Source organism: Rhipicephalus microplus, unplaced genomic scaffold (genome assembly GCF_043290135.1).
Source record: "Rhipicephalus microplus isolate Deutch F79 unplaced genomic scaffold, USDA_Rmic scaffold_12, whole genome shotgun sequence".
Lineage (NCBI taxonomy): Eukaryota > Metazoa > Arthropoda > Arachnida > Ixodida > Ixodidae > Rhipicephalus > Rhipicephalus microplus.
This window is the reverse complement of record NW_027464585.1, coordinates 23,806,661-23,833,245: the sequence shown is the minus strand read 5'-3', so window position 1 is coordinate 23,833,245 and position 26,585 is coordinate 23,806,661. Positions and strand designations below refer to the sequence as shown.

General features: G+C 44.4%; 1 protein-coding gene across 4 annotated transcripts in view; it reads left to right on the top strand.

Annotated features, from left to right (window-relative positions):
• LOC119166698 (uncharacterized) overlaps positions 1 to 26,585 on the top strand; it is a 133,047-nt gene that overhangs the window by 33,962 nt on the left and 72,500 nt on the right. For 2 of the 4 annotated variants that reach the window (XM_075882411.1, XM_075882412.1), the window contains exon 3: positions 3,518 to 3,627. The exons of 1 other annotated variant lie outside the window; for it this stretch is intronic. In XM_075882411.1, the coding sequence (XP_075738526.1) occupies positions 3,518 to 3,627 (110 nt within the window). The remainder of the gene's footprint in view (positions 1 to 3,517; positions 3,628 to 26,585) is intronic. One more of the 4 variants, XM_075882413.1, reaches the window with a different exon arrangement.

Genomic DNA, 26,585 nt, shown 5'->3' with positions numbered 1-26,585 from the left:
TATAAAAACAAGTTGCATTACGAGAGAATTCAGTCACAAGTTCATCATTAACGACAGCGTCGCTAGGACCCTTGTTGTCTAGTGACAAATCCCGCCAAACACAGTGTGGATCGTTCCTCATAAAACCAGTCAGTGTGACATCATAGAAGGTTTTCTTAGCAGCAGTCAGCTTCCTGCGCAAGGCTTAGTGCCAAAATATTACTGTGATTTTTTCTTTACTTTTTTTTTCGTTCACGGCTAATTTTTCGTTTTGAATGTGTGATTTCACAGGTTATACATGGATTCCGTTTATTTTTCTTCTTTTTTATCGGGCACTGTGATCAACGGGAAGCAACACGGATGATGGCTGACCCTATGAATCAGCCAGCCTCAACCTACGGCCTCAGTGGGCACAGCGGCGCAGTTATGCAATGTCGCCTAATTGCCTTCTGTTTTTTGAACAGGTAATACTGATTGCCACATCAAACAAACTGCATGCGTGGACCCAGTGCACCATCTTGCCATCTGCGGACATGATCGGCGCTCAATGGCACCACGCTATCAACTGCACTATCGGGCACTGTGATCAACGGGAAGCAATACGGATGATGGCTGACCCCTATGAAACAGCCAGCCTCAACCTACGGCCTCAGTGGGCACAGCGGCACAGTTATGCAATGTCGCCTAATTGCCTTCTGTTTTTTGAACAGGTAATGCTGATTGCCGCATCATACAAACTGCATGCGTGGAACCAGTGCTCCATCTTGCCATCTGCGGACATGATCGGCGCTCAATGGCACCACGCTATCAACTGCACTATCGGGCACTGTGATCAACGGGAAGCAATACGGATGATGGCTGACCCTATGAATCAGCCAGCCTCAACCTGCGGCCTCAGTGGGCACAGCGGCACAGTTATGCAATGTCGCCTAATTGCCTTCTGTTTTTGAACAGGTAATGCTGATTGCCGCATCATACAAACTGCATGCGTGGAACCAGTGCTTCATCTTGCCATCTGCGGACATGATCGGCGCTCAATGGCACCACGCTATGAACTGCACTATCGGGCACTGTGATCAACGGGAAGCAATACGGATGATGGCTGACCCTATGAATCAGCCAGCCTCAACCTACGGCCTCAGTGGGCACAGCGGCACAGTTATGCAATGTCGCCTAATTGCCTTCTGTTTTTTGAACAGGTAATGCTGATTGCCGCATCATACAAACTGCATGCGTGGAACCAGTGCTCCATCTTGCCATCTGCGGACATGATCGGTGCTCAATGGCACCACGCTATCAACTGCACTATCGGGCAATGTGATCAACGGGAAGCAATAAGGATGATGGCTGACCCTATGTACCGCCAGCCTCAACCTACGGCCTCAGTGGGCACAGCGGCACAGTTATGCAATGTCGCCTAATTGCCTTCTGTTTTTTGAACAGGTAATTCTGATTGCCGCATCATACAAACTGCATGCGTGGAACCAGTGCTCCATCTTGCCATCTGCGGACATGATCGGCGCTCAATGGCACCACGCTATCAACTGCACTATCGGGCACTGTGATCAACGGGAAGCAATACGGATGATGGCTGACCCTGTAAATCAGCCAGCTTCAACCTATGGCTTCAGTGTGCACAGTGGCACAGTTATGCAATGTCGCCCAATTGCCTTCTGTTCCTCAAACAGGTTAGTTATTACTGTTATTATGGCTACAAGAATGATGATCGCTTTGTTGTGTTGCCGTACCCCAAAGTGATTTTTTTCTAAATTTGCATCATTGTGTCTGTTGCTTTCCGGTGATGTACAAATGATCGCCGGGTCAGAAACGAAAACAATGTTGAAAGAATTGTGTGGTTGGCAAAAGGCGATAAAAGATGATGCAGAAAGCTTGAGTAAGTGGACGAAGGTAGTGGAAAGCAGCCTTAAAGCGATTAAAGAATAAGCCCGTACAATAGCTCAATTGTCAAAAGGAGTTGCTCTTAGTGAGCAGCAGTAAAGAATAACGAGCTTTGAGGAAAGAAGTGCGAGGAATAATCTAATGGTGTTTGGAATACCAGAAACTGACAAGGACTCTGCTGCCGACCTTGAAGCGAAGGTGCTCGTAAGCGTATTCCAGAAAAGACTTGGTGTCAACTTGAGCACCGTGGAACGAATACACAGGATGAGAATAAAAAACTCTAGGCCTTGACCTGTCATTCTCAGGTTGTATGACTACCGACAAAAGATTGCGCACGCGCATACTCGTTTCGGAAAGCGCACGGGCATACGCATTTTTGAATGCCCACGCGCATACGCGTTTTGGAATTTACTTTTTATATATTTATTGTTACTGTTAGCCCAAGTGGGGCGTTTACAGGGTGGTAGCCAACAAAAGAAATAACACTAACAAAACTTCTCAGCCCCATTAAAAGACGCATTTTCGTAGACAAATCCAACAGCAAATTTGAGCACAGATGTCATTTGCAGAAAGTGGCAAGCTATAGCGACAACAAAGACAAGCAGCACGTGTTCAACAACCAAGGTCTCATCGGCCACGCACAACATCGCCGCATACAAGCAGCGCAGCAAGTGTTCTGCAATAGAATGCGCAGGAACTGCACCAAGAACCACGTGTACAGCGCGTGCGCAAGACAGGAGCACGAAGAAATGCAAGAACACACTAATAAAACGTTACAGCAGCTAATAATCACTTATAAGTGAGTAATGACGAAGCAAAGTCGACTCAAACTGATTATCTGTGACTGCAAAAATTGCAGCCTGTGGAAGGGCATTGCAGTCTTCCATTGTTTTGGGTTATACCCTGGCAATATTTGCGAGAAACTGGCCTGCATGGCTACCCCTGACGGTGCGAGTGTTCCTTGGTTTTAAATACGAACTAGTGTATAAGTTTAGGGAATTGTTGTTTAGCATGAAAATAAACTTCAACCTAGCTATTCTCCGTCGGTCTGAAACGCGAGGTAGTTTAAGATGGCTTAGCATGCCACTTACCCAATGAGTGCTTCTTAATGTGGACAAAATAAACCTAGCTGCTCGCCTTTGTATTTTTTCGATCTTATCAATCTGGTATCCCCTATACCGATCCCATATAATACTCGCATATTCTAGCGTAGGCTGCACAAGTGTCAAATATGCCGTAAGCATTGCTTTGGTTGATGCCAGTTTCAATTTTCTTCTTAAAATCACAGCTTCTTTTCGGCAACGCTGCTTAAGTGGCTATTGTGAGTTTTCACACTAAAGTCTTCAGATAGGATGACACCCAAGTATTTAAAGTGCGTTACTCGATCTAACTCATGCCCGTTTACTAGGTAGAAAATCGCCAAATCATTTTTACGTTTTTTGTGACTGTCATATTCGAGGTATTGCCATAGTTAACTTTCAGTTTCCATTTCTTGCATCAGGTGACTATATTATCCAGTGCAGCGTTTAGGGCGAGCTGGTTGTTACGATGATTTATTCTAGAATATATAAGGCAATCGTCTGCGAACAGGCGAAACCTAATATTAGGTGAAACTGTTTCTGCAATGTCGTTGATATAGCACAAGAAGTGCACCGGACCGAGCACGGAGGCCTGGGGGACACCAGAAGTCACACCTGAAGTACGGAACTTCACACCATTACTTTCAACAAATTGTGTCCTGTTAGAAAGGTATGCTTTAAGCCACTCTGTCAACTTCCTATTTACGCCAAGACGTACCAGTTTCTCTATCAGCTGCGCGTAGGGAACAAAATCAAAAGCCTCTGACATTTTGTGCACTCGGCAGCAGTAGAGACATCATCGGGGTAACGCAGCGAATTTTATAAGCGTAACTAGTACATTGCAGGAAACTGTGGTATCACAATCGACGCCTGCTGGAGCACGCACCGAAGAACGGGAACAAGCTATTGGTCAAGCGGAGGCCCAAAGATAGTCCCCTGGTGGACAAGCACCCTTGTTTCCATAAAAGGACGTCTTCTGCACGGTTCCACGGCATTTGCGCACTCGGCAGCAGTAGAGACATTATCAAGGCAGTGCAGCGAACTTTAAAAGCATACCTTGTACATTGCAGAAAACTGCAGTATCACAATCGTCGCTTGTTGGAGCACGCACCGAAGAACCGGAACAAGCCATTGGTCAAGCGGAGGCCCCAAGATAGTCCCCTGGTGAACAAGCACCCTTGTTTCCATAAAAGGATGTCTGCTGCACGGTTCTACGGCATTTGCGCACTCGGCAGCAGTAGAGACATCGTCGAGACCACGCAGCGAACTTTAAAAGCGTGCCTTGCACATTGCAGGTTGGTTGCTTTTCATCTTCCTAGCATCTTATACGAATCTATTAGTTTATGGTTTCTTCTGCTGCCGAGTGCGTAGAGTGCTTTTCGCTTGAGTGTCAACATGGGTGACACGTGTCACAATTGTAATGAGAAGATAAGCGACAGTGATTTGTGGCTAATGTGCCCTGAATGCAGGTGCTATTACCATGTTGGTACAAGCTCTGGGGTAACAGAAGTGCCTACAAAAAGAAATCGGCAGCGGCAAAAAAAAAAAAATAATGGGCATGCGCACCTTGCAAATCGATGGTTCATGCTGAAAGTTGTTCAGAGGGTCAAATTCGTGGTTCAGATACGAGCTTTTCTTCTGAGTTAGCTGAAATCCATCGCAAATAAATAAATTTCTAACAATCAAATCAAAGGTTGAAGCTTCACAAAAAGTTAAAACAACTGTTGAGAACATTGAAGAGTCGGTAAATGTTATGTCGAATAAATATGATGTAGCTATGGCGAAACTTAAGCACCATCGAGTGACCTTTCGGACCTCAAACGAGTCGGAAAACTCGAGACTGAGGCTAAAGAAAAAGAAGTGTATAAGCTCCAACACGAAATCAACACAGTGAGTCACGTTCACGTTCTGGAAGGCCTGGTTTTACAGGGATTCAAGGGCAAGATACTGCGTTGGATCGCTAACTTCCTGAATCACTGGAAAATTTTTGTAGTTACGCAAAAGGGCCCAACATCAGAACATGTCGTCAACCGAGGAGTGCCACAGGGCAGCGTGCTAAGCCCTACTCTCTTTAATGTAGTCATGGCGTAGCTCCCGTATAATCTTCCACCTAACATCATATGTTCAGTATATGATTATGATATAGGTATATGGACGTCTGGTCCATCATTTTTGGATGTACAGCAAGCTCTACAAGAAGGATTGGATTATGTAGACCGTTTTCTAAAAAAAAGAGGTGTGGCACTGAGTCTAGCTAAAACAGCCATACTTACGTTTACATTATAAAGACCTGGAAATTTCCAGATTATTCTGCAAAATCAGCCTATTCAAATTGTTAAAACTCATAAATTCTTAGGAGTAATTTTAGACCGGAGACTAACATGGTCGCCTCATGTCCAGTCCCTTGGGCAAAAGTGAATCAGGCCATTCGTATTCTCTGGCATTTCTGCGGGGCCAAATAGGGTCGTACTACAGAGTCGTTATTAGCCCTACATGTTGCCTGCATACGCCCCATCGTAACTTACTGACTGCCTCTGCAGCACAGACTTCCAGCCTCCACCGAAAGGAGACTTCACTTGTTATTGGCAAGGAGCTTCGGGGTATGTCTGGGTTTACCACGGTCAACTTCCAGTGTTTAGTGTATGCGGAGGCTCAAGAGCCACCTTTGGCAGTACTCCGAACTAAAGAAACATCTCGAAATTTATTTAGAATTTTCACGCATCATGAAAGTCATTTTCTATCCGGTGCACTAACACAAAGGACGGCAACGAGACTACAGGATACTATGTCATCATTTCAAGCAGTAGTACCAGAATTTAAACAATGGAAACCTTCAAAACCACCTTAGACGCTGCCACTTCTCAACGTTATCCATGAAATAGACGGTATAGAGAAGAAAGCAGATATGGCACCTCTAGTAGCGGCACAGCTGGTACTTCATCAGCTTCATGTAATGCATAATGAAAAAACGAAGATATATACAGATGGATCAAGCACTGAAGAAGCGTCAGCCTGTGGGGTCTTTATACCCGAAATTCAGAAAAAGAAGGTGTACAAATTATCGCACAAATCTTCATCGACGACAGCAGAATTGGTGGCTATTTTTGAAGCAGTTAAACTTATGTACGAGAATCCAGAACCACGAAAATAGGTGATGTGCACTGATAGCAAACCTGCTCTTCAGCTAATCAGAAATGATAGATCACCTTACAAAAATGGTGAAATAGCACTATGTATTGGAGAAACTGTGGAATATGCCCAATCGCAGGGTCGCAACATCGTATTCCAATGGATACCCAGCCACATTGGAATTGAGGGAAACGAAGAGGCTGATAGCCTCGCGAAGAAAGCATTGAAGGAAGGACGGGATTGCGCAATCCCTATGTCTGGGGCGGATATTCGACGTTTTATATCGCAAGAAGCTAACCATTGTTCGATGGAGAAGTGGTTTGAGAGCCCTAAATCAAAGGAAACGGTACTTTATGAAGTTGATCCACGCAGAAAATTTTCCATAGCTACAGACCTCCCACAACACCTACAGACATTAATCCACCGTCTTCGATTGGAAGTAGCATGAACAAACAGCTTCCTGCACAAGATGCATCGATCCAACTCACCGGAATGCCATTGTGGTCATGCAGAAGAAAATATTTGCCATATTCTTTTGTATTGCGTTATATACGCGATTGAAAGAGAAAAATTAAAGAACAAATGAGCAAGTTTGGATTGACGGCCCCTCACAATAAAGAAACTACTTAGACCGAGGCCTGAGATGCATCTCCAGAAAAAGGCAATAATCTTCCTGACAGACTTTTTAGTGGAGACCGGACTGGACAAGCGCCTATGACAGACAGCCAGAGATGGGTATATATAAAATGTGGTCATGTATATACTGACACTAGAATAGTAAGGTGTGTGTGTAAATAGTTTATGACTGTGTGAACTGCGCGAAGAAAATAGTGTATTGGCATGATATTTGAACTGGTTTCAGTGTGCTATTATGTTTTTTTTTCTTTTCCGTATTGTTAATTTTTGGGTACCGTACTGTAATATTATATAATTTTTTGCTGCAGAACTTTGTGATATGGAGTAGCCGAGGCAATAGGCACCTCAACCTCTCCACAGCAAAGGAGTTAAAACAGAACAGAACAGAGTTAGATCAGTATAGCAGACGCCTTAACCTCGAAGTGCACAAACTGACACAACACACCAATGAAATCCTTCTAGAAAAGTTAAACAAATTAGCATGTGATCTTGAGCTTCCACCACTTACTGAGAGTGACGTCGAGGCTGTGTACCCTATGCAATCGAACAAAAGACAAAAAAGTGATAAACCTGTTATTGTAATAGTCGGGTTCTTGTCTCGCCTTGTGAAAGAAAGGTAGCCTAAATAAAGAGCGACTTAATAAAAGCAAAGGTAAACATTTTCTTCCATGAAAACCTCACAGCGTACAACAAGGCACTTTTCTTGAAAATGAAATCGAGGGCAACTGAAAAAGAATACCAGTTCACATGGCACCGAAACAAAAAGCTTTTTGTGCACCCCACCCCACGTGACCGAGTAATTGGAATCGTATCAGAGCAAGATCTCGAAAAATTCGCTAAACTAAATGATGTCAGCCTACACCGGATCAGCAAATCACTATGACGCATGGAAAGAAATACCTTTACTACTACGCATATTCCTTTCAGCAACTAAACTTTTTTCACGATAGAGACCAGTTATCGTTACTTCATCTGAATTCGCAAAGCTTACGAAATAAAAAAAGAAGCCGTTGACATACTGCTCCACCTCTTCAAACATAAATTTGATTTCTTAGCTTTTACTGAGACTAGGTTCACGAGCTGTGAAGACGATGTATCCTTTACCGGCTACAATTGCGTCACAGCCTGTAGAAAGAACAAGCAAGGTGGTGGTGTGGCAATTTATATCCACGATAGCCTCAAATTTGTTGTCATCAAAGAATATACAGTTACAACTTGTGATTTTGAATCGGTGATGGTGAGGTCGGCTAATTTGTTCCTAGTAGTAATATATAGGCCTCCTTCCGGAACTGTGTCAGCCTTCTTATACTTTGTTCGGGAGTTATCAGACTTTTGTGAACGACAAAATGCACGAGCGATTGTAACGGGCGATTTCAACATTGACATGTTGGCTACCTCTGCTAATTAGCAAAACCTTCTTGACCGAGAGAGAGAGAATAAAATGGGGGAAAGGCAGGGAGGTTAACCAGAAAATGGAGTATCCGGTTTGCTACCCTGCACTGAGGGAAGGGAAATGGGGAATAAAGATGGGAAAGAAAGTGAAAAGGGAAATAGACGCGCGCAAAAAAAGGGGGAGGGGGCTGGGGTGCTACAGTCTATACAATAGGCCGCTGCCACGCAAAAAGTTTACAAAGCCTTCACTGATTTTCTGTGAGCACACAAATCTTGTCGCCTTTCCAGCACTGATTGTTCAGACAAAGGTCTGTCGTCAAGGCGAGCTAACGCAGCAGCTAGTTGCCTTCTTTGCACGCTGTAACGAGGTCAGTGACAGAGAACGTGCTCTATAGTTTCATCGCCGCCGCAATAACCGCAAGCAGCACTGTCTTCCATGTCTGGAAAAATGAGGCACGAGGTCGGTCTTCTGGCAGTGAAGCTAGATGATGGGCAGGTGCACGAGTAAGATGCCTCACGTGGGCTCTGAGCACTTCCATCATGATATGCGTCTTGAGCTGGTAGTCATTAGCAATCTCGATTGTCTCAGCTGTTGATGAACATCACGGTAGCCCCAGACAAACTCGCAGAGCCATTGCCTGGATGCTTTCGAGAGTCCGAAGGCTGGTTCTACAGGTATTGGTCAACACAGGCAAACTGTAGCACAAATAGCCAAGAAAAAGTGTTTTGTACAATTGCATCATTGCGTGTACTGAAGTCCCCCAGGTTTTTCCTCCAAGATACTTGAATAAGTTAGCAATTTCTGTCAGCCTCTACTTCAAGTGGGACACATGTGGGCCCGAGGAGGTCAGAGCTGCGTCGATTTTTCAGTGGAACGCGAGAGGTCTGAGATCTCGCATATCTTATTTTCACCAGTTCGTTCATCTGTACCGATTTCCTATCATGATTATATGTGAACCGAAATTATCGCACCCAATCAGACTATCCGGCTACGAGTCATTTTTCTCCTCAAGTGACATTGACAGAAGCAAGGTTATTTATTCGCCGGGAGCTTGCTTACGTCGTCCACCCAGTGCAACCTCACGACGGCAATCAGTATGTGTGCTTGTCTGTTAAAAAAGGAAAGGTGACATTCGCACTTCTAGGTGTGTATATATCCCCATCAAGTCAATTCGACGCCAGCAAACTGGACGGCATATTAAGGGCACATCCGGGTCCATCGGTTATCACTAAAGATTTCAATGCGCATCATCCCATCTGGGGAAGCTCAAGGCTTAATTCAACGGGACGACGTCTAGCATCATTGGTTTCCAGCCACGGTCTCGTCCTTCTGAATGACTCCAGTCCTACGTTTTTGCGAGGCACTACATATAGCAGCTGCCTTTATTTGTTCTTTGTTTCACGCCTATTTGCTACACGGGTAAAGTAGCTTTTGGACATTGAAACAAATGGAAGCGACCATATCCCAACTTACCTGAAGATTAAAAGTATTTCGAACACGTACTCCTCTACCACAACACAACGAATACATTGGACTGTGTTCAAAACTCAACTTGAGGATGCTTGTGAAGAAGGCCTGTTAAATGGTCTTCAGCAAGCTACTAAGGAAACTGCACATGCGGCTGTGCACACAATAATATGCTCTTCGAAGTACTCTGAATTCGACCTCGAGCTGGAGCGACGTCGTGCTTCCGCCGTCTTGCCGAAAGACGATACCAACGCAGCAATTCCACAGACGATCTATGAACAGCCCGGTGCATACAAAAGAAGATACAACGGCGCCTCGACAAATTAGACACCCAACGATGGAGGAAATTTCGTGCGTTGCTAGATCCTCGTACACCACTGTCTCAGATATGGAGAAATTGCGAGCCCTACGTTCTGATCCAGAGCAGCGCTTTCCCTTCAAAGCCCTTGCACTTTTTCATCGCCACCATGAAATTGAGGTATCAGAAGATTTCTGCGCTATGACCGTGAGCCAGACAACTTATACAAGCCTACATACAGTGAATCATATCCCTCACTCACGGGACCCGCGCATGGATCTACCATTTACATCACAAGAGGTCGATGTGGCCCTCGTCTTATGTAATAGGTCGTCGTCAACTGGCCCGGATGACGTTTCATACAGGAAGCTGTGCAACCTTGATAAACGGGCACGAGAAGCACTCCTTAACCCCTTCAACGATTCCTGGCAAGCTGGAGCCGTTCCGCATGATTGGAAGATTAGCCGCTTTGTACCGATTCTTAAGCCTGGCAAATCTCCCCTGGACATTGTCTCTTACCGACCGATCGCACTTTCAAGTTGCGTAAGGAAACGTAATGAAGAAAATGATCTTGGCCAGGCTTGAATGGTACCTGGAATACTATGAGATATATGCGAACGCCATGGCTAGTTTTCGCCGTCACCGATGTTCGATCGACAATGTTATAGATCTCGTCACATATGTCCTGCAACAAAAGGCATGTAAATCACTATCTGCTGCCATGTTTCTTTATGTAAAAGGAGCATACGACAATGTTCTACATGACGCCATTCTCAAAGCAATTGAGTCAGTGGGTCTAGGTGGACAACTGTATTGTTGGACACGGAGTTATTTACAAGGGCGGACCTTATTTGTGAACACTGCAGATGGTCCTATCTCCAAACACCCAACGCATCGTGGAGTTCCGCAAGGTGGCGTCTTGAGTCCAACCCTCTTCAACCTCGTTATCATTGGTCTTGTAGAACGACTACGAAGTGTGGTCAAGTTATCCATGTACGCTAATGACATCTGCGTCTGGGCATCTGGCGTGACAAGACCTCAGGTACGCGCAAGACTTCAGAAAGATGTGACGTGGGTATCGGTGTACCTCAAGGACCAGGGTCTGAAAGTCTCGCCAGCGAAATGCGCATTGATTGCTTTTAGTCGAAAGCTATTGAGACCACACGCTATATCTATCAACGGCCAAGTCATACCATATGTTAGGACGCACAAATTTCTAGGCGTATTCATTGATAGAGACCTCTTCACGACACAATGCTCTATTTTGGCTAAGAGAACGAAATTCATGTGCCTGCTCAGATGACAGAAGAATCTGAAACCGTTCTTGACATGTGCTTCACCAACTTTAAAAATGAAATATCTGCTGGAGTTCGTATACCTGGTGTTAGTGACCACTTTCCGATTTTTGCATTCCTAAAGTCGCATAAAACAAAGCGTAAGAAAATCAACCCTACTTATTACAGAAACATTACTACAAAGACAATTCAAACCATTCAAAGATTAGCTGCTGCCGCAGATTTCAGTGAAGTATGACAAATCACAGAACCTGTACGAGGTTACGAAACATTTGCGTTGAAAATTACACAGCTCTATGATCAGGCATTTCCTATAATACTGCTCCAAACGAACAAAATAGCTAGGAAACCATGGATAAATGCGTCACTTCTGAAGAGAATAAAAGAAAGGAGTAAACTATTTCACACTTACAATAAAACAAAGCAAATCGACTACTTACGGCAGTTTAAACAGTTTATAAATAAATTAGGGTCTCATATAAAGCGGGCACGCATACAATATTACGAACGTAAGTTTTCTGCTATCGAAAATGATTAGAAGGTAGTTTGAAATACCATGAACGGTCTTTTATCTTCATCAAGTAAAAAAACCATCACCGAGCTTATGATAAAAGACAAGCCTTGTTCCGGTACCTCACTCGCTGATAAGTTCAATTGTCATTTTTTGAAATCGGGTGCTTGTGAAACCTCCGCTAATAACGAAGTAGACTGTTAACCAAGAACTTACTATACAAAATGTCTTACAAAATCACTTTTTTGGCCCCCATAGATGAATGTGAAGTACATTATTTCATTATGAACTTACCTAACGACTCTGCGGTAGGTGTTGACGGTATAAAAGCAGTGCCATTAAAAGCAGTCTCACAGTATATTAGACTGCCCTCTCGCACATAATAAAGTTAATTTTAAGCACCGGAATATTTCCTGATCCGATAAATATAGCCAGGGTCTCGAACACTCACAAAGGTGGTGATGACAATGATTTAAATCATTATAGACCAATGTCTGCCTTGCCCATATTTAAAAAAATTATAGAACGAGTTTTATACTGTCGAATCTCAAATTTTTGTAACCAAGAAAACATAACAAACAGCAGTACGGTTTTCAGAAGAAAAAAGTACCATGGGGCTTTGCTGTCTATCAAGGTCAAAATATTAGATAATTTTGAGCAGAGATTTTATACGCTTGGAATATTCCTTGATTTCAAAAGGCATTCGATTCGATCAAACATGAAATACTCCTGGTGAAATTAAACCAATACGGCATAAGGGGTGTTTCACTCAAATCAATTGACAGTTACTTAAAAATTAGTTTCAGTATTCTGATACGCATCAAGCATTATCTAAAACGGATAAAATTAAGTACGGTGTCCCTCAAGGATCTATAATAGGCCCACTCCTGTTGCTTTTATATATCAATGATATAGTTAATATACCACAAACCCCGGACATGGTTCTATACGCAGATGACACGAACGTGTTTTTTTTCTCTGGCAAAGACATCAACAGCTTAGAGGAGCAAGCAAACAATTGGCTTAAGCACTTATTAATGTTGTTGATAGCAAATAAGATTGAGCTAAACACCAAAAAAAAAACAAAATATGTTACTTTTTGCCCAAAAACTAAAACTACACCCCGTGACATCCAGGTGAAGTTTCGAGGGGAATCGATTGAGCGGGTCCCATCACACAAAAATTTCTCGGTATCATATTTCATGAAACACTCTACTGGACATATCACATAAACAAAGTTCGCGCCGATCTTTCGCGCTCAATTGGTGTAATTGGGAAAATCAGATGTTTTTTTGCCAATTTGGATAACGAAGCACCTGTACTATTCCTTAGTTTACTTGCGTATAGAGAGAGAGAGAGAGAAACGAGAAAAAAAAGGAAGGCAGGGAGGTTAACCAGATGCTAGAATCCGGTATGCTACCCTACACTGGGGTAGGAGAAGAGGTGGTTGAAAGAGAAAGGGAGAGTTAAAAAATAAGAGAAAAACACCGACACACACACACACACAAAATCCGTCCACTCAGAGGCGTTCCGACAGGCCAGTAGTTCTCAAGAAACCCAGTAGCGCTTGCCCGGCTTTCTTCTGTGACGCTGAGTCATGACGATGGCGCATTATACTTTCTTCTGACAGGCGCTGGTCATCTAACTTGTTTAGTGTATTAGAAAGGTGTTGTCTTCCCATGTTGTATCTCGGGCAGTCACACAGGATATGCCGAATTGTTTCTTCATCTCCGCAGTGTGCACAGTCGGCGGTGTCGGCCATCCCTATGCGGAACGCGTACGCACGGGCAAACGCGACTGCCAACCATAGTCTGCACAGAGCAGTAGCGTCGCCTCGTCGAATTTTTGTTGGAAGCTGTAAGCTTAACGTTGGATCAAGGAAACTTGCATGCGTAAAGAGAGGCTCATTCCAAAGAGCCGTGGAGCGTTGGCGAGCAAGCATGCGGAGCCTCCTTACAGCGTCCGTCCTTGAGAGAGGTATACACTGGTTGTTGTCTTCTGTATAGGCTGAACGGGCAGCTTGATCAGCTCGTTCGTTACTGATAATTCCACAGTGGCTTGGCAACCACTGAATATAACGTGGTGTAGCATTTGTGCTGTTTCAAATACCAACTGCTCGTGTGGACCATGGCGTATATTTGACAAAAATGACTGCAGTGCCGCCTTGCAGTCGAAGATAATCGTCCACCATTGCGTGCTTTGGTCGTTAATGAAACGGAGCGCAGAGCGAAGCGCTGCAAGCTCTGCTGCCGTTGTTGTGGTTGCATGAGCTGTCCTAAACTTGATGGTTGTGGCTTGCGTTGGAATAACGACCGCCGCAGCTGAGCTTTTTGGCAGGATGGAGCCGTCGGTGTAAACGTGGGTGCTGTATTGGTACTTCTCGTACAGCAGAAGTAAGGCAAGCTACTTGAGGGCTGGCATTGAGAAATCTCGTTTTTTCTGGATGCCTGGCATTGTCAGGTATGACTGGCTGGTTGAGACACCATGGACGAATTGAAGGTCTCGCCGCGGGCGTGAAACCAGTTGGTAGGGAGTCACCATGAGTAATTATTGTTCGACAAAAGGAAGTATGAGGTCTATGTGCTGGTAGAGGGGCTAGGTGGTGATGGGGAGTCCGGCCCACATGCCTTATGTGTGTCCTCAAAGCTTCAAATTCAATATGGGTCTGCACGAGGTGTTCTTTGGCTATAGCTATAGTCGCCATTGTTGAGGCACCCTGAGGCAGACCTAGACATATTCGAAGCGCCTGTGTCTGAACGCATTGTATCATGTGTTGACTCTTTTTGTTGGCGTTTGATAATCCAGGCAGACTGTGTCATAAAAAGCCAAGGAAAAGCACCCTGTGCAGTCGTAACATAGCATTAGGCTGCATTCCCTAAGTCTTTCCAGCAAGAAACTTGAAAAAATGGCATATGCCTGTCAATCGCTTTTTCAAATACGACACATGAGGGCTCCATGATATGTCTCTGTCGACTATGACACCCAGAAATTTGTGAGATCGACGATATGGTATGATTTGACCGTTAAGTGACACTGTGTAATTCGATATGAGTTTGCGCGTAAATTCCAGAAGAGCGCACTTTCCGGAGGAAATTTCCAGGCCTCGATTGCGTAGATACAAAGCAGTTGCAGTAGCAGCTCTCTGTATTCTTGCTCGTAACTGCAGGCAAGTTACCGCAGATGTCCAGATGCAGATGTCATCAGCGTATGTTGATAGATAAATATTGTTTGGTAGGTGCGTATGGAGAGCAATTAGTGTTATATTGAATAGCACGGGGCTCAGTACACCACCCTGAGGGATGCCACGTCAACTGAAATGCGCAGACGTGTTCCCGGCCTCCATACTCACGAAAAAGAATCGAATTTGGAGATAACTGCGTATCCTCTTAAACATTCGGCCACACACTCCAATTTCTTCTAGTGTGGTAAGGGCGGCTTCATGTGTAACGTATCGCGTATAAATTACTCTTTATTATTATAGGGTAACACTACAAACAGAAAAAATGTGTTTAAAAACTACAGAAAAGAATAGTTCGAATAATTGAAGGGGTTCGACCTTGAACACATTGCATTCGACTTTTCAACAAACACGACATATTAAAGTTTGAAAACATCCTAAATAAAAAAATAGCCGTGATCATATGGGATAAATTGAAATCTGACCCAGTCGCTTTTCATGATGCATATTCGCAAGGACAACGTACATACCGCTTTAGATGCATAACATACTGCAGCGAAACAATAAGGACTAACTACGGCTCGCAAAAGCTAGCGCATATGATCCCTGAACTATTAAATGCACATCCCGCAATTGCCACCATAGTGCAAGAGAGCCGCTCAATAATTGCATTTAAAGGAAGGAAGCAAGGAAGGAAGTGTAAGCGGAAAGACAGGGAGGTTAGCCAGGTCTTAGACCGGCTGGCTACTCTGTGCTGGGGAAAGGGGTGAGGGGAATGAAAGAGGTTAAAAAGAAATGTTGCGAAGAGAGAGAGAGAGAAATTACAAATAAATTGTGACAGAGGAAAGAAAAATCAAAAAATATAAGACACTAAAGTCTGTCTCTGAGGCCAGTTGTCAGAAAAAAGCACAGCAAACCTTTCAAAGCCTTTTGGGCTGAGGATCACCAAGCAATCGAAAAACAGCACAGCATAGTGTATCAGTGGATACCAGGTCATTGCAGTATATATGGCAATGACCGCGAAGATCAGGCCGCTAGATCTGCACACGATGGTACACAATACACAGCCAACCAGTTCTCGAAAATCGACGCAGCTACAAGACTTCGTTCGCTTGCACGTGACCTCACACTGATACAGCGGAACTCAACAGACTTCACAATCGCGCGCCTGCATAACTTGGATCCCGATCTGCAGCTTCGTCTTCCACCAGGAATATTTCGAGCTGAGGAGACACTTCTATGCCGCCTGTGGCTTGGAGTGACCTTCACAAACGCATGCTCTTATCTCATTGGAATGGCCAGCTCTCCTATATGCACTTGCTGCAGCTGCGACGAAACCATCGCGCACCTTCTGTTTGAGTGCACCCATTTCAACGCGCAAACACGAGAACTCACTCCAGCTCTGGATAGACTAGACGATCGGCCTTTGTCGGAACAAAGGATTCTGGGTCATTGGCATTTAAAAAAATACAGACATATCTACTAAGGCTCCAAGAATAATTATTCCTCTTTCTGCGGTATCACACAGGTTGTATTTATAATTGAAGTGTATACACTCGTGACATTTTCATTATTGAGTTCTAATAAATTGGTTTGTTATTCGATAAATTTGGGTTTCTTCACACATTCCTTGCTTTGTTTGCCATAAACTCAGTCTTGCAGACAGGTCTGTACCGCATAATATGTTCATCTAACGTTTTTTTTATAAGTTCTTATAAAAAATTGTAAATGCGGCTGCTTCTTTGTTAAAACATCTAAAATAAGTGTACATTACTACTTTTTTGCGCGTTATAGTCTGCGACGGGTAACGGCACCTTGTCAGGCATTAATTTGCCTTTTTGCCAACCCTGCCCCTTACTTGTGTCTTTTGTACTTTGTGTACTTTACCTTGTATATTTGTAAAATGAAAATAAAGTTTGAAGGAGTGCTCAAATGTCGAGGCAAACTGCATCAATTTGACCTTTTACATTTAGACATTGCGCAAAATCGTAGGTGGTTTCTACTAGCTGAGTAATAGTTGATAAATTCCGCCGAAAACCATGTTGGCTAGGGACCAGAATATTCGAATCCTCAAGGTACTTGTAAAGGCATTTTGACACGACATGTTCCAGTATTTTACAGCATATGCATTTAATTGAGATCGGTCTGTAATTGTCAACGCTGCATTTTGCTCCAGACTTATGAAAACGGACCACCTTGGCAGTTAACCAGTCACTTGGTAATGCATTTTGCTCTAGGGATGCTTTGAAAATAGCCGATAGAAATTTCACAACCCACTCCGCGTAACGATTCAAGAATTCACTCGGTATACAATCGGGGCCAAAAGAATTTTTGTATCGATCTCGAGAAGAATCGATTGCGCACGCGAATGCGCGTTTTCAATTTGCATGCGCATACGCGATTATGATTGCGCACGCGCATACGCGTTTTGGATTGCGCACGCGCATACTCGTTTTTGAACGCGCACGCTCATACTCGTTTTTGATCCCGCACGTGCATACGCGTTTTGGAATGCGCACAGGCATACTCGTTTTTGAATGCGCACGCGCATTCACCTTTCTGATTGCGCACGCGCATATTCGTTCTGGAATGCGCACGCGCATACTCGTCTTGAAATGCGCATACTCGTTTTGGAATGCTCAGGCGCATACGCGTTTTGGAATGCGCACGAGCGTATCCGTCATGGAATGCGCACGCGCATACGCGTTTTGGTATGCGCACGCGCATACTTGTTTTGGAATGCTAACGCGCATACACGTTTTGAAATGCGCATACTCGTTTTGGAATGCTCAGGCGCATACGCGTTTTGGAATGCGCACGAGCGTATCCGTCATGGAATGCGCACGCGCATACGCGTTTTGGTATGCGCACGCGCATACTTGTTTTGGAATGCTAACGCGCATACTCGTCTTGAAATGCGCATACTCGTTTTGGAATGCTCAGGCGCATACGCGTTTTGGAATGCGCACGAGCGTATCCGTCATGGAATGCGCACGCGCATACGCGTTTTGGTATGCGCACGCGCATACTTGTTTTGGAATGCTAACGCGCATACACGTTTTGAAATGCGCACGCGCCTACTCGTTTTGGAATTCGCACGCTCATACGCGTTTTGAAATGCGCACGTGCATACGCGTTTTGGTATGCGCACGCGCATACCCATTTCTGAATGCGCACGCGACTACGCGTTTAGGAATGCGCACGTGCATACGCGTTTTGGAATTTATTTATTTATTTATTTATTTATTTATTTATTTATTTATTTATTTATTGATAATGTTAGCCCAAGTGGGGCCATTACGGGTGGTAGACAACAAAAGAAATACACTAACAAAAGTTCTCAGCCCGTTACAAAGACGCCTCTTCATAGACAAATCCAAGAGCAAAAATGAGCACAGATACCATTTGCACAAAGTGGCAAGCTATAGCGACAACAAAGACAAGCAGCACGTGTTCAACAACCGCAACAACCGAGGTCTCATCGGCCACGCACAGCATCGCCGCATACAAGCGGCGCAGCAAGTGTTCTGCAATGGAATGCGCAAGAACTCCACCAAGAAACCCGTGTACAGCGCGTGCGCAAGGCAGGAGCACAAGGAAATGCAAGAACACACGAATAAAACGTTACAGCAGCTAATAATCACCTATAAGTGAGTAATGACGAAGCCAGGATGACTCAAACTGATTAACTGTGACTGCGAAAATTGCAGCCTGTGAAAGGGCATTCCAGTCTTCTATTGTTTTCGGTAGGAACGAATATTTAAAACTGTCTACCCTGGCATTAATTGCGAGAAACTGGCCCGCGTGGCTACCCCCTACGGTGCGAGTGTACCTTTGTTTTAAGTACGAACTAGTGTCTAAGTTTAGGGAATTGTTTTTCAGCATGAAAAGAAACTTCAAACTAGCTATTCTCCGTCGGTCTGAAAGGCGAGGTAGTTTAAGATGGCTTAGCATGTCACTAACCCAATCAGTGCTTCTAAATGTTGACAAAATAAGCCAAGCTGCTCGCCTTTGTATTTTTTCGATCTTATCAATCTGGTATCTCCTATACTGAACCCATATATTACTCGCATAGTCTAGCGTAGCCCGCACAAGTGTCAAATATGCCGTAAGCTTTGCTTTGGTTGATGCCAGTTTCGATTTTCTTCTTAAAAACCACAGCTTCTTTTCTGCAGCGCTGCACAAGTGGTTAATGTGAGTTTCCACACTAAAGTCTTTAGATAGGATGACACCCAACTACTTGCTCGATCTAATTCATGCCCATTTACTAGGTAGAAAATCGGCAACACATTTTTACATTTTTTGTGACTGTCATATTCGAGGATTTGCCATAGTTGACTTTCATTTTCCATTTCTTGCACCAGTCGACTATATTATCCAGTGCAGCGTTTTAAGCGAGCTGGTCGTTACGACTATTCATTCTCCAATATAGAAAGCAATCGTCTGCGAACAGGCGAAACTTAATATTAAGTGAAATTGTTTCTGCAATGTCGTTGATATAGCACAAGAAGAGCACCGGGCCACGCACAGAGCCCTGGGGGACACCAGAAGTCACACCTGAAGTACGGCACTTCACACCATTAATTTCAACAAATTGTGTCCTGTTAGAAAGGTATGCTTTAAGCCACTCTGTCAACTTCCTATTTATGCCAAGGCGTACCAGTTTTCTATCAGCTGCGCGTGGGGAACACGATCAAAAGCCTTTGACATTTTGTGCACTCGGCTGCAGTAGAAACATCATCGAGGCAACGCAGCGAACTTTAAAAGCGTACCTTGCACATTGCAGAAAACTGTGATATCACAATCGACGCCTGTTGGAGCACGCGCCGAAAAACGGGAACAAGCTATTGGTCAAGCGGAGGCCCAAAGATAGTTCTCTGGTGTACAAGCACCCTTGCTTCCATAAAAGGACGTCTGCTGCACTGTTCAACGGCATTTGCGCACTCGGCAGCAGTAGAGACGTCATCGAGGCAGCACAGCAAACTTTAAAGGGTACTTTGTACATTGCATGTTGGTTGCTTTTGATCTTCCTAGCATCCTGTACGAATCTATTAGTTTATGCTTTCTTCTGCTGCCGAGTGCGTAGAGTGCTTTTCGCTTCAGTGTCAACATGGGTGACACGTGTCGCAATTGTAACGACAAGATAAGTGACAGTGATTTGTGGCTAATGTGCTCTGAATGCAGGTGTTATTACCATGTTGGTACGTGCTATGAGGTAACAGAAAATGCCTACAAAAAGAAATTGGCAGCGGCAAAAAAAGTCATGGACATGCACGCCTTGCAAATCGATGGCTCATGCTGAAAGTCATTCAGAGGGTCAAATTCGTGGTTCGCAAACGAGCTTTGCTTCTGAGTTAGCTGAAATGCTTCGCAAATAAATGAATTGCTAACAATCAAATCAAAGGTTGATGCTTTTCAAAAAATTAAAACAACAGTTGAGAACACCGAACAGTCAGTAAAGGTTATGTTGAATAAATATGATGAAGCTATGGCGAAACTCCAGCACAAGTCGAATGACCTTTCGGACCTCAAAAACGAGTCGGAAAATTCGAGACTGAGGGTAAAAAAAGTGAATAAGCTCAAACACGATATGAACGAGTTAGATAAGTATAGCAGACACCTTAACCTCGAAGTGCACGGACTGTCCCAACACACCAATGAAATCCTTCCAGAAAAGTTAAGCAAATTAGCATGTGATCTTGAGCTTCCACCACTTACTGAGAGTGACGTCGAGGCTGTGTACCCTATGCAATCGAACAAAGACAAAAAGTGATAAACCTGATATTGTGATATTCAGGTTGTCGTCTCGCTTTATGAAAGAAAGATGGTTAAAAAAACAGCGACTTAAGAAAAGCAAAGTTAAACATTTTCTTCAATGAAAACCTCACAGCGTACAACAAAGCACTTTTCTGGAAAATGAAATCGAGGGCAACTGAAAAAGAATACCAGTTCACATGGCACCGAAACAAAAAGCTTTTTGTGCGCCCCCACCCCTGCGTGACCGAGTAATTAGAATCGTATCAGAGCAAGATCTCGAAAATATTCGCTAAACTAAATGATGTCAGCCCACACCGGATCAGCAAATCACTATTGCGCATGGAATAAAATACCTTTACTACGACGCATATTCCTTTCAGCAACTAAACTTTTCTCACAATAAAGACCAGTTATCGTTACTTCATCTGAATTCGCAAAGCTTACGGAAAAAAAAGAAGCCGTTGACATACTGCTCGACCTCTTAAAACATAAATTTGATTTCTTAGCTTTTACTGAGAGTTGGTTCACGAGCTGTAAAGACGCTGTATCCTTTACAAGCTACACTTGCGTCACAGCCTGTAGAAAGAACAAGCGATGTGAAGGTGTGGCAATTTATTTCCAAGATAGCCTTAAATTTGTAGTCATCAAAGAATATACAGTAACAACTCGTGATTTTGAATCAGTGATAGTGAGGTCGGCTAATTTGTTCCTAGCAGTAATATATAGGCCTCCTTCCGGAACTGTGTCAGCCTTATACTTCGTTCGGGAGTTATTAGAATTTTGTGAATGAAAAAATGCACGAGCGATTGTAACGGGTGATTTCAACATTGACATGTTGGCTACCTCTGCTAACAAGCAAAACCTTCTTAACACAGAGAGTGAGAATAAAATGAGGGAAAGGCAGGGAGGTTAACCAGAAATTGGAACATCCGGTTTGCTACCCTGCACTAAGGGAAGGGGGAATGGGGAAGAATGATAGGAATGAAAGCGAAGAGGGATATATACGCGCGCAAAATAAGGGGGGGGGGCTGTGGTGCTACAGTCTATACAATAGGCCACTGCCACGCAAAAAGACAGTAAGGCCTTCACAGATTGTCTGTGAGCACAAAAATCATGTCCCCTTTCCAGCACTGATTGTTCAGATCTGTCGTCAAGGAGAGCTAACACAGCAGCTAGTTGCCGTCTTTGCACGGTGTAACGCGGGCAGTGACAGAGAACGTGCTCTATAGTTTCATCGCTGCCGCAATGACCGCAAGCAGCACCGTCTTCCATGTCGATTCGGAAGGTGAAAGCTTTGGTGAAGGCGACACCAAGCCATAGTCGGCAAAGCACCGTTGTCTCGAGTCGAGGGAGTCCAGGCGGAGGCCGGAGTCGACGAGACGTGTCCATTCTATGCAGTCGCGTGTGCCGTAAGCACTCGGCGTTCCACGGGAATTTCAGTTCTGCATTTGCAATTTTTTTAATTGTAATTGCAGCATCAGTCCTTGAAAATGGTATGGATTCTTCTTCGCCATCTTCTTTTCTGATCGAGCAGCTGCATCAGCATGTTCATTGCCCAATACGCCGCAGTGATTTGGAAGACGCTGAAACGTGATTCTGTGTCCTTCGTCGAAGAGGTGGTGAAGCAGCTCTCTAATTTCCAGCATTAGTTGTTCATGAGGCTCCGGCGTAAGGCGATTATCAAACACTGTAGTGCTGTCTTAGAGTCCGTGAACACGCTCCATTTCTTGGATGCTTGGTGTTTAATGACTTGAATTGCGCTACGTAGAGCAGAAAGTTCCGCAGCTGTCGATGATGTTTGGTGGTATAACCGAAACTTCACCGTTGTCGCTGTTGCAGGAAAAATCACCGACCCTGCAGACCCATCCACTTTAGCTGAAGCGTCAGTATATAGATGAGTATGCTCACTGTACTGCTCATGTAACAAGAGAAGAGAAATCTGCTTTAGTGCTGGAGACAAGAGCCGGGCTTTTGACCCTGTGCCCCGAACCGTGAGTTCAACATGTGCATAGGTCATACTCCATGGGGGAGTTGAAATTCTGGATGGAGTTGTATATCCCGTAGGAATGCGTGTGCGATATGACAAGACTGTCTGGCAAAATAAGGCACGAGGTCGGTCTTGTGGCAGTGAAGCTTGATGTTGGGCAGAGGCACGAGTAAGATGCCTCAAGTGTGCTCTGAGGACTTCCATCATGATATGCGTCTTGAGCGGATAGTCATTAGCGATCTCGATTGTCTCAGCTGTTGATTAACATCGCGGTAGCCCCAGACAAACTCGCAGAGCCATAGCCTGGATTCTTTCGAGAGTCTGACTGCTGATTCTACAGGTATTGGTCAACACAGGCAAACTGTAGCGCGAATAGTCCAGAAAAAGCGTCTTGTACAATCGCCTCATCGCATATACTGAAGTCCCTCAAATTTTTCCTCCAAGATAGTTAAATAAGTTAGCAATTTCTGTCAGCCTCTTCTTCAAGTGGGGCACATGTGGGCCCGAGGAGGTCAGAGCTGCGTCGATTTTTCAGTGGAACGCGAGAGGTCTGAGATCTCGCATATCTTATTTTCACCAGTTCGTTCATCTGTACCGATTTCCTATCATGATTATATGTGAACCGAAATTATCGCACCCAATCAGACTATCCGGCTACCAGTCATTTTTCTCCTCAAGTGACATTGACAGAAGCAAGGTTATTTATTCGCTGGGAGCTTACTTACGTCGTCCACCCATTGCAACCTCACGTCGGCAATCAGTATGTGTGCTTGTCTGTTAAAAAAGGAAAGGTGACATTCGCACTTCTAGGTGTGTATATATCCCCATCAAGTCAATTCGACGCCAACAAACTATACGGCATATTAAGGGCACATGCAGGTCCATGGGTTATCACCGTGGATTTCAAAGCGCATCATCCCATGTGGGGAAGCTCATGGCTTAGTTCAACGCGACGACGTCTAGCATCATTGGTTTCCAGCCATGGTCTCATCCTTCTGAATGACACCAGTCCTACGTTTTTGCGAGGCACAGTATATAGCATACTTGTTTTGGAATACGCGTTTTAAAATGCGCACGAGCTTACAAGTTTCGGAATGCGCACGAGCGCAAACGTTAGGAATGCGCACGCGCATACGCGTTTCCGATTGCGCACGCGCATACGCGTTTTCGAATGTGCATGCGCCGACGCATTTTCGCATGCGCACGCGCATACGGATTTTCACACGCGCACACGCTTTGAACATGGTGTGAGAAAAATCAGATGTTGACACTAAGCGCGCCTGGGCGGCCAGATAATGTTCGGTCGCGTGTGTGCACCCGCTCTTAGCCGTCAGATGGCGCTTTGGCCAACGTACCCAATTTTAGGGACAACAATGGAAAGCTGAACACACCCGCGATTGAAATAAGTAAGAGACGGTTAGAGTATTGGTGGCAGAAAATTAGAGAGAAAGGACAAAAATAAATATTGGTAAAATAAAATATGGACAGTGTGCCGTAAATGGCAGAGAACTTAAGCTGAAAACTTACCTTTTTTCTATTAAGATAGAATTTATCGCAGTAGAGGCATTAGGCCAACATAAAAAAAAAGAAAAAAGGTTTTTTTTTGTTTTGTTTTTTTGTCGAGCCTGGTGGCATACTTGTCACCACCCCGTTATAAAGGGGACGCTCATAGCATCCATCCATCCATCCATCCATCCAATGACAAAAACTCAGCAGTCATGATTTTCAATGACAACGAAGGTAGTGAGCTTAAAATAGAGGAGGTCACGCTAGAGATAACAGATAAACACAAATATCTGGGCGTATGGATAAGCAATGGGACCGAGTAACTGAGGGAACACGAAATATACGTGACGACTAAAGGTAACAGGAATGCAGCAGTGATGAAGAATAGGGCACTGTGTAATTACAATAGGTATGATGTTGTGAGAGGAATACGGAAAGGGGTCATAGTTCCTGGTTTGACGTTTGGCAATGCGGTCATGTGCATGAGATCAGAAGTTCATGAAGATTAGAAATTAAGCTACGTGGAATAGGTACGCTTGTTTTAGGAGCTCACGGGAATACACCAATTCAGGGAGTAGGAGGTGATATGGGATGGACATCATTTGGGGGCAGGGAAGCTAGCAGCAAGATAAAATTTGAGAAGCGATTGAGAGAAATTGGGGGAAGAGCGTTGGGCTAGGAAGGTTTTCAGCTACTTGTACATGAAGAATGTCGATACAGAATGGAGGAAGCGAACCAGGAAATTGACTAGTAAATACTTAGAAAACAGCAGGTGGCCAAACCAAAACGGACTATCGGTTAAGAAGAAAGTGAAGGAAACGGAGATGGACATGTGGAGAATGGGCATGATTAAGAAGTCCGCACTAGAGATCTATCAAACGTTTAAGCAGGAAATTGCCAAGGAAAGGATCTATGATAATACTCGGGGTAGTTCTCTACTGCTTGAGGCCAGGACGGGAGTACTGCGAACCAAGACATATCGGGCCAAATACGAAGGGGTAGACACAGTATGCAGTGCGTGTGGAGAGGAAGAAGAAACTGCCGAACACTTGATAATGTTCTGTAAAGGGCTTCACCCTAGAGTTCAGGATGATGGCGCAGAGTTTTTCAAAGCAATGGGGTGTAGGGACCGGGAGGGCAAAATAGGCTTTAAGCGGGTAGACTTAACTAGAAGGAGGTTATCTGATCGGTGGCTAAAGTCAAGGCACGAGTGAAAATTAAACTCTTCACTGCAAAGTACGAATCCTCAAACTCACTTTTTAAGGAAAAAAAATATAGATTTGGGTTCATTAGGTATTACGGCTTGGTGGCGCTAGCCACCGCCCGATCTAAAGGGTACAGCCTTATCCATCCATCCATACATCCAATGACGCAGTGCGGGCGCATTGAAATTTCTCTGCCTGTCCAACGTTATCGTTCCCAGTGGTGTGACAAACACTCAAAGCGCGAAGGAAATTTGTCATTTCAGATTGAAATACAATAAAGGGCACAGCAGCTGTGTCGACATGAAGCATACGAATCTGTTTGTCTTCATCGTTCAGATCGTCGTCACCCTGTTGCTGATACCAGCTGACTACGACAATCCAGGCCAGCACCCCTTATTTTTATGCCGTACAGCTGCCCACCAACCTAACGCCTGACACATCGACTGCACAGATGCAAGCCCACATCGAGAGAAATTGGACCATGACACCTTTATCTTCTACGATCAGCCTGGTAGCTGGCAATCAGTGCGAATCACTGGCGGCACTGCAGGAAACCTTCCTGCGGAGCCTAAAAAGCGGATGCGATTTTCCACGGGCCATAGAGCATGGCAGCTGTGTCGACATGAAGCATACTACTCCGTTCGTTATGGTACATGTATCTGCTCAAATAACCCTGCTTTTTCCTGCTGCTGTGCTCATGGCTACTGTGTGATCTGTGAAGTGTCGTTTGTTTTGTTGAGGTAGTTATTGCGTTGCGGGTATGTTGAAAATAATCAGTGACCTGGCTTATCCCAGCTTTCGAAGCAAATCTAGCAGCTCGCTGAAGACGTCAAAGAAATAATAAATGCTCGAGTCGCTTCCATCGAACCCACGTCCTGAAAGGCATCGCTGGAAAAACATGAGGTCCATCACTGAGTTCCATGCTACAGCTATACCAAGCATTTTTATTGGTGTATTGCGCTACAGTACTCCTCTGCCTACTGAAATTTACAAGTCAAACATTCGAGCACTTCAGAGCGTGCATGCACAAGCACTACGTGTTTTTCTCGGCCTACCATGAACTAGCTCAATTGCTGGGACAGTTATATTGGCTCGGGATCACCCGGTTACGACCTACGTCACAACCGGCGTGCTGAGAGCACATATTCAGTACATTTCACGGAGTGTATCGAGCCATTGGGCATTCTGTCAGAACAACGACCGCAGGCGTCGTTCTCTAAGGTCGCCAGCTCCCACCGCCATTTGCTACCATCCGGTTTTATACCT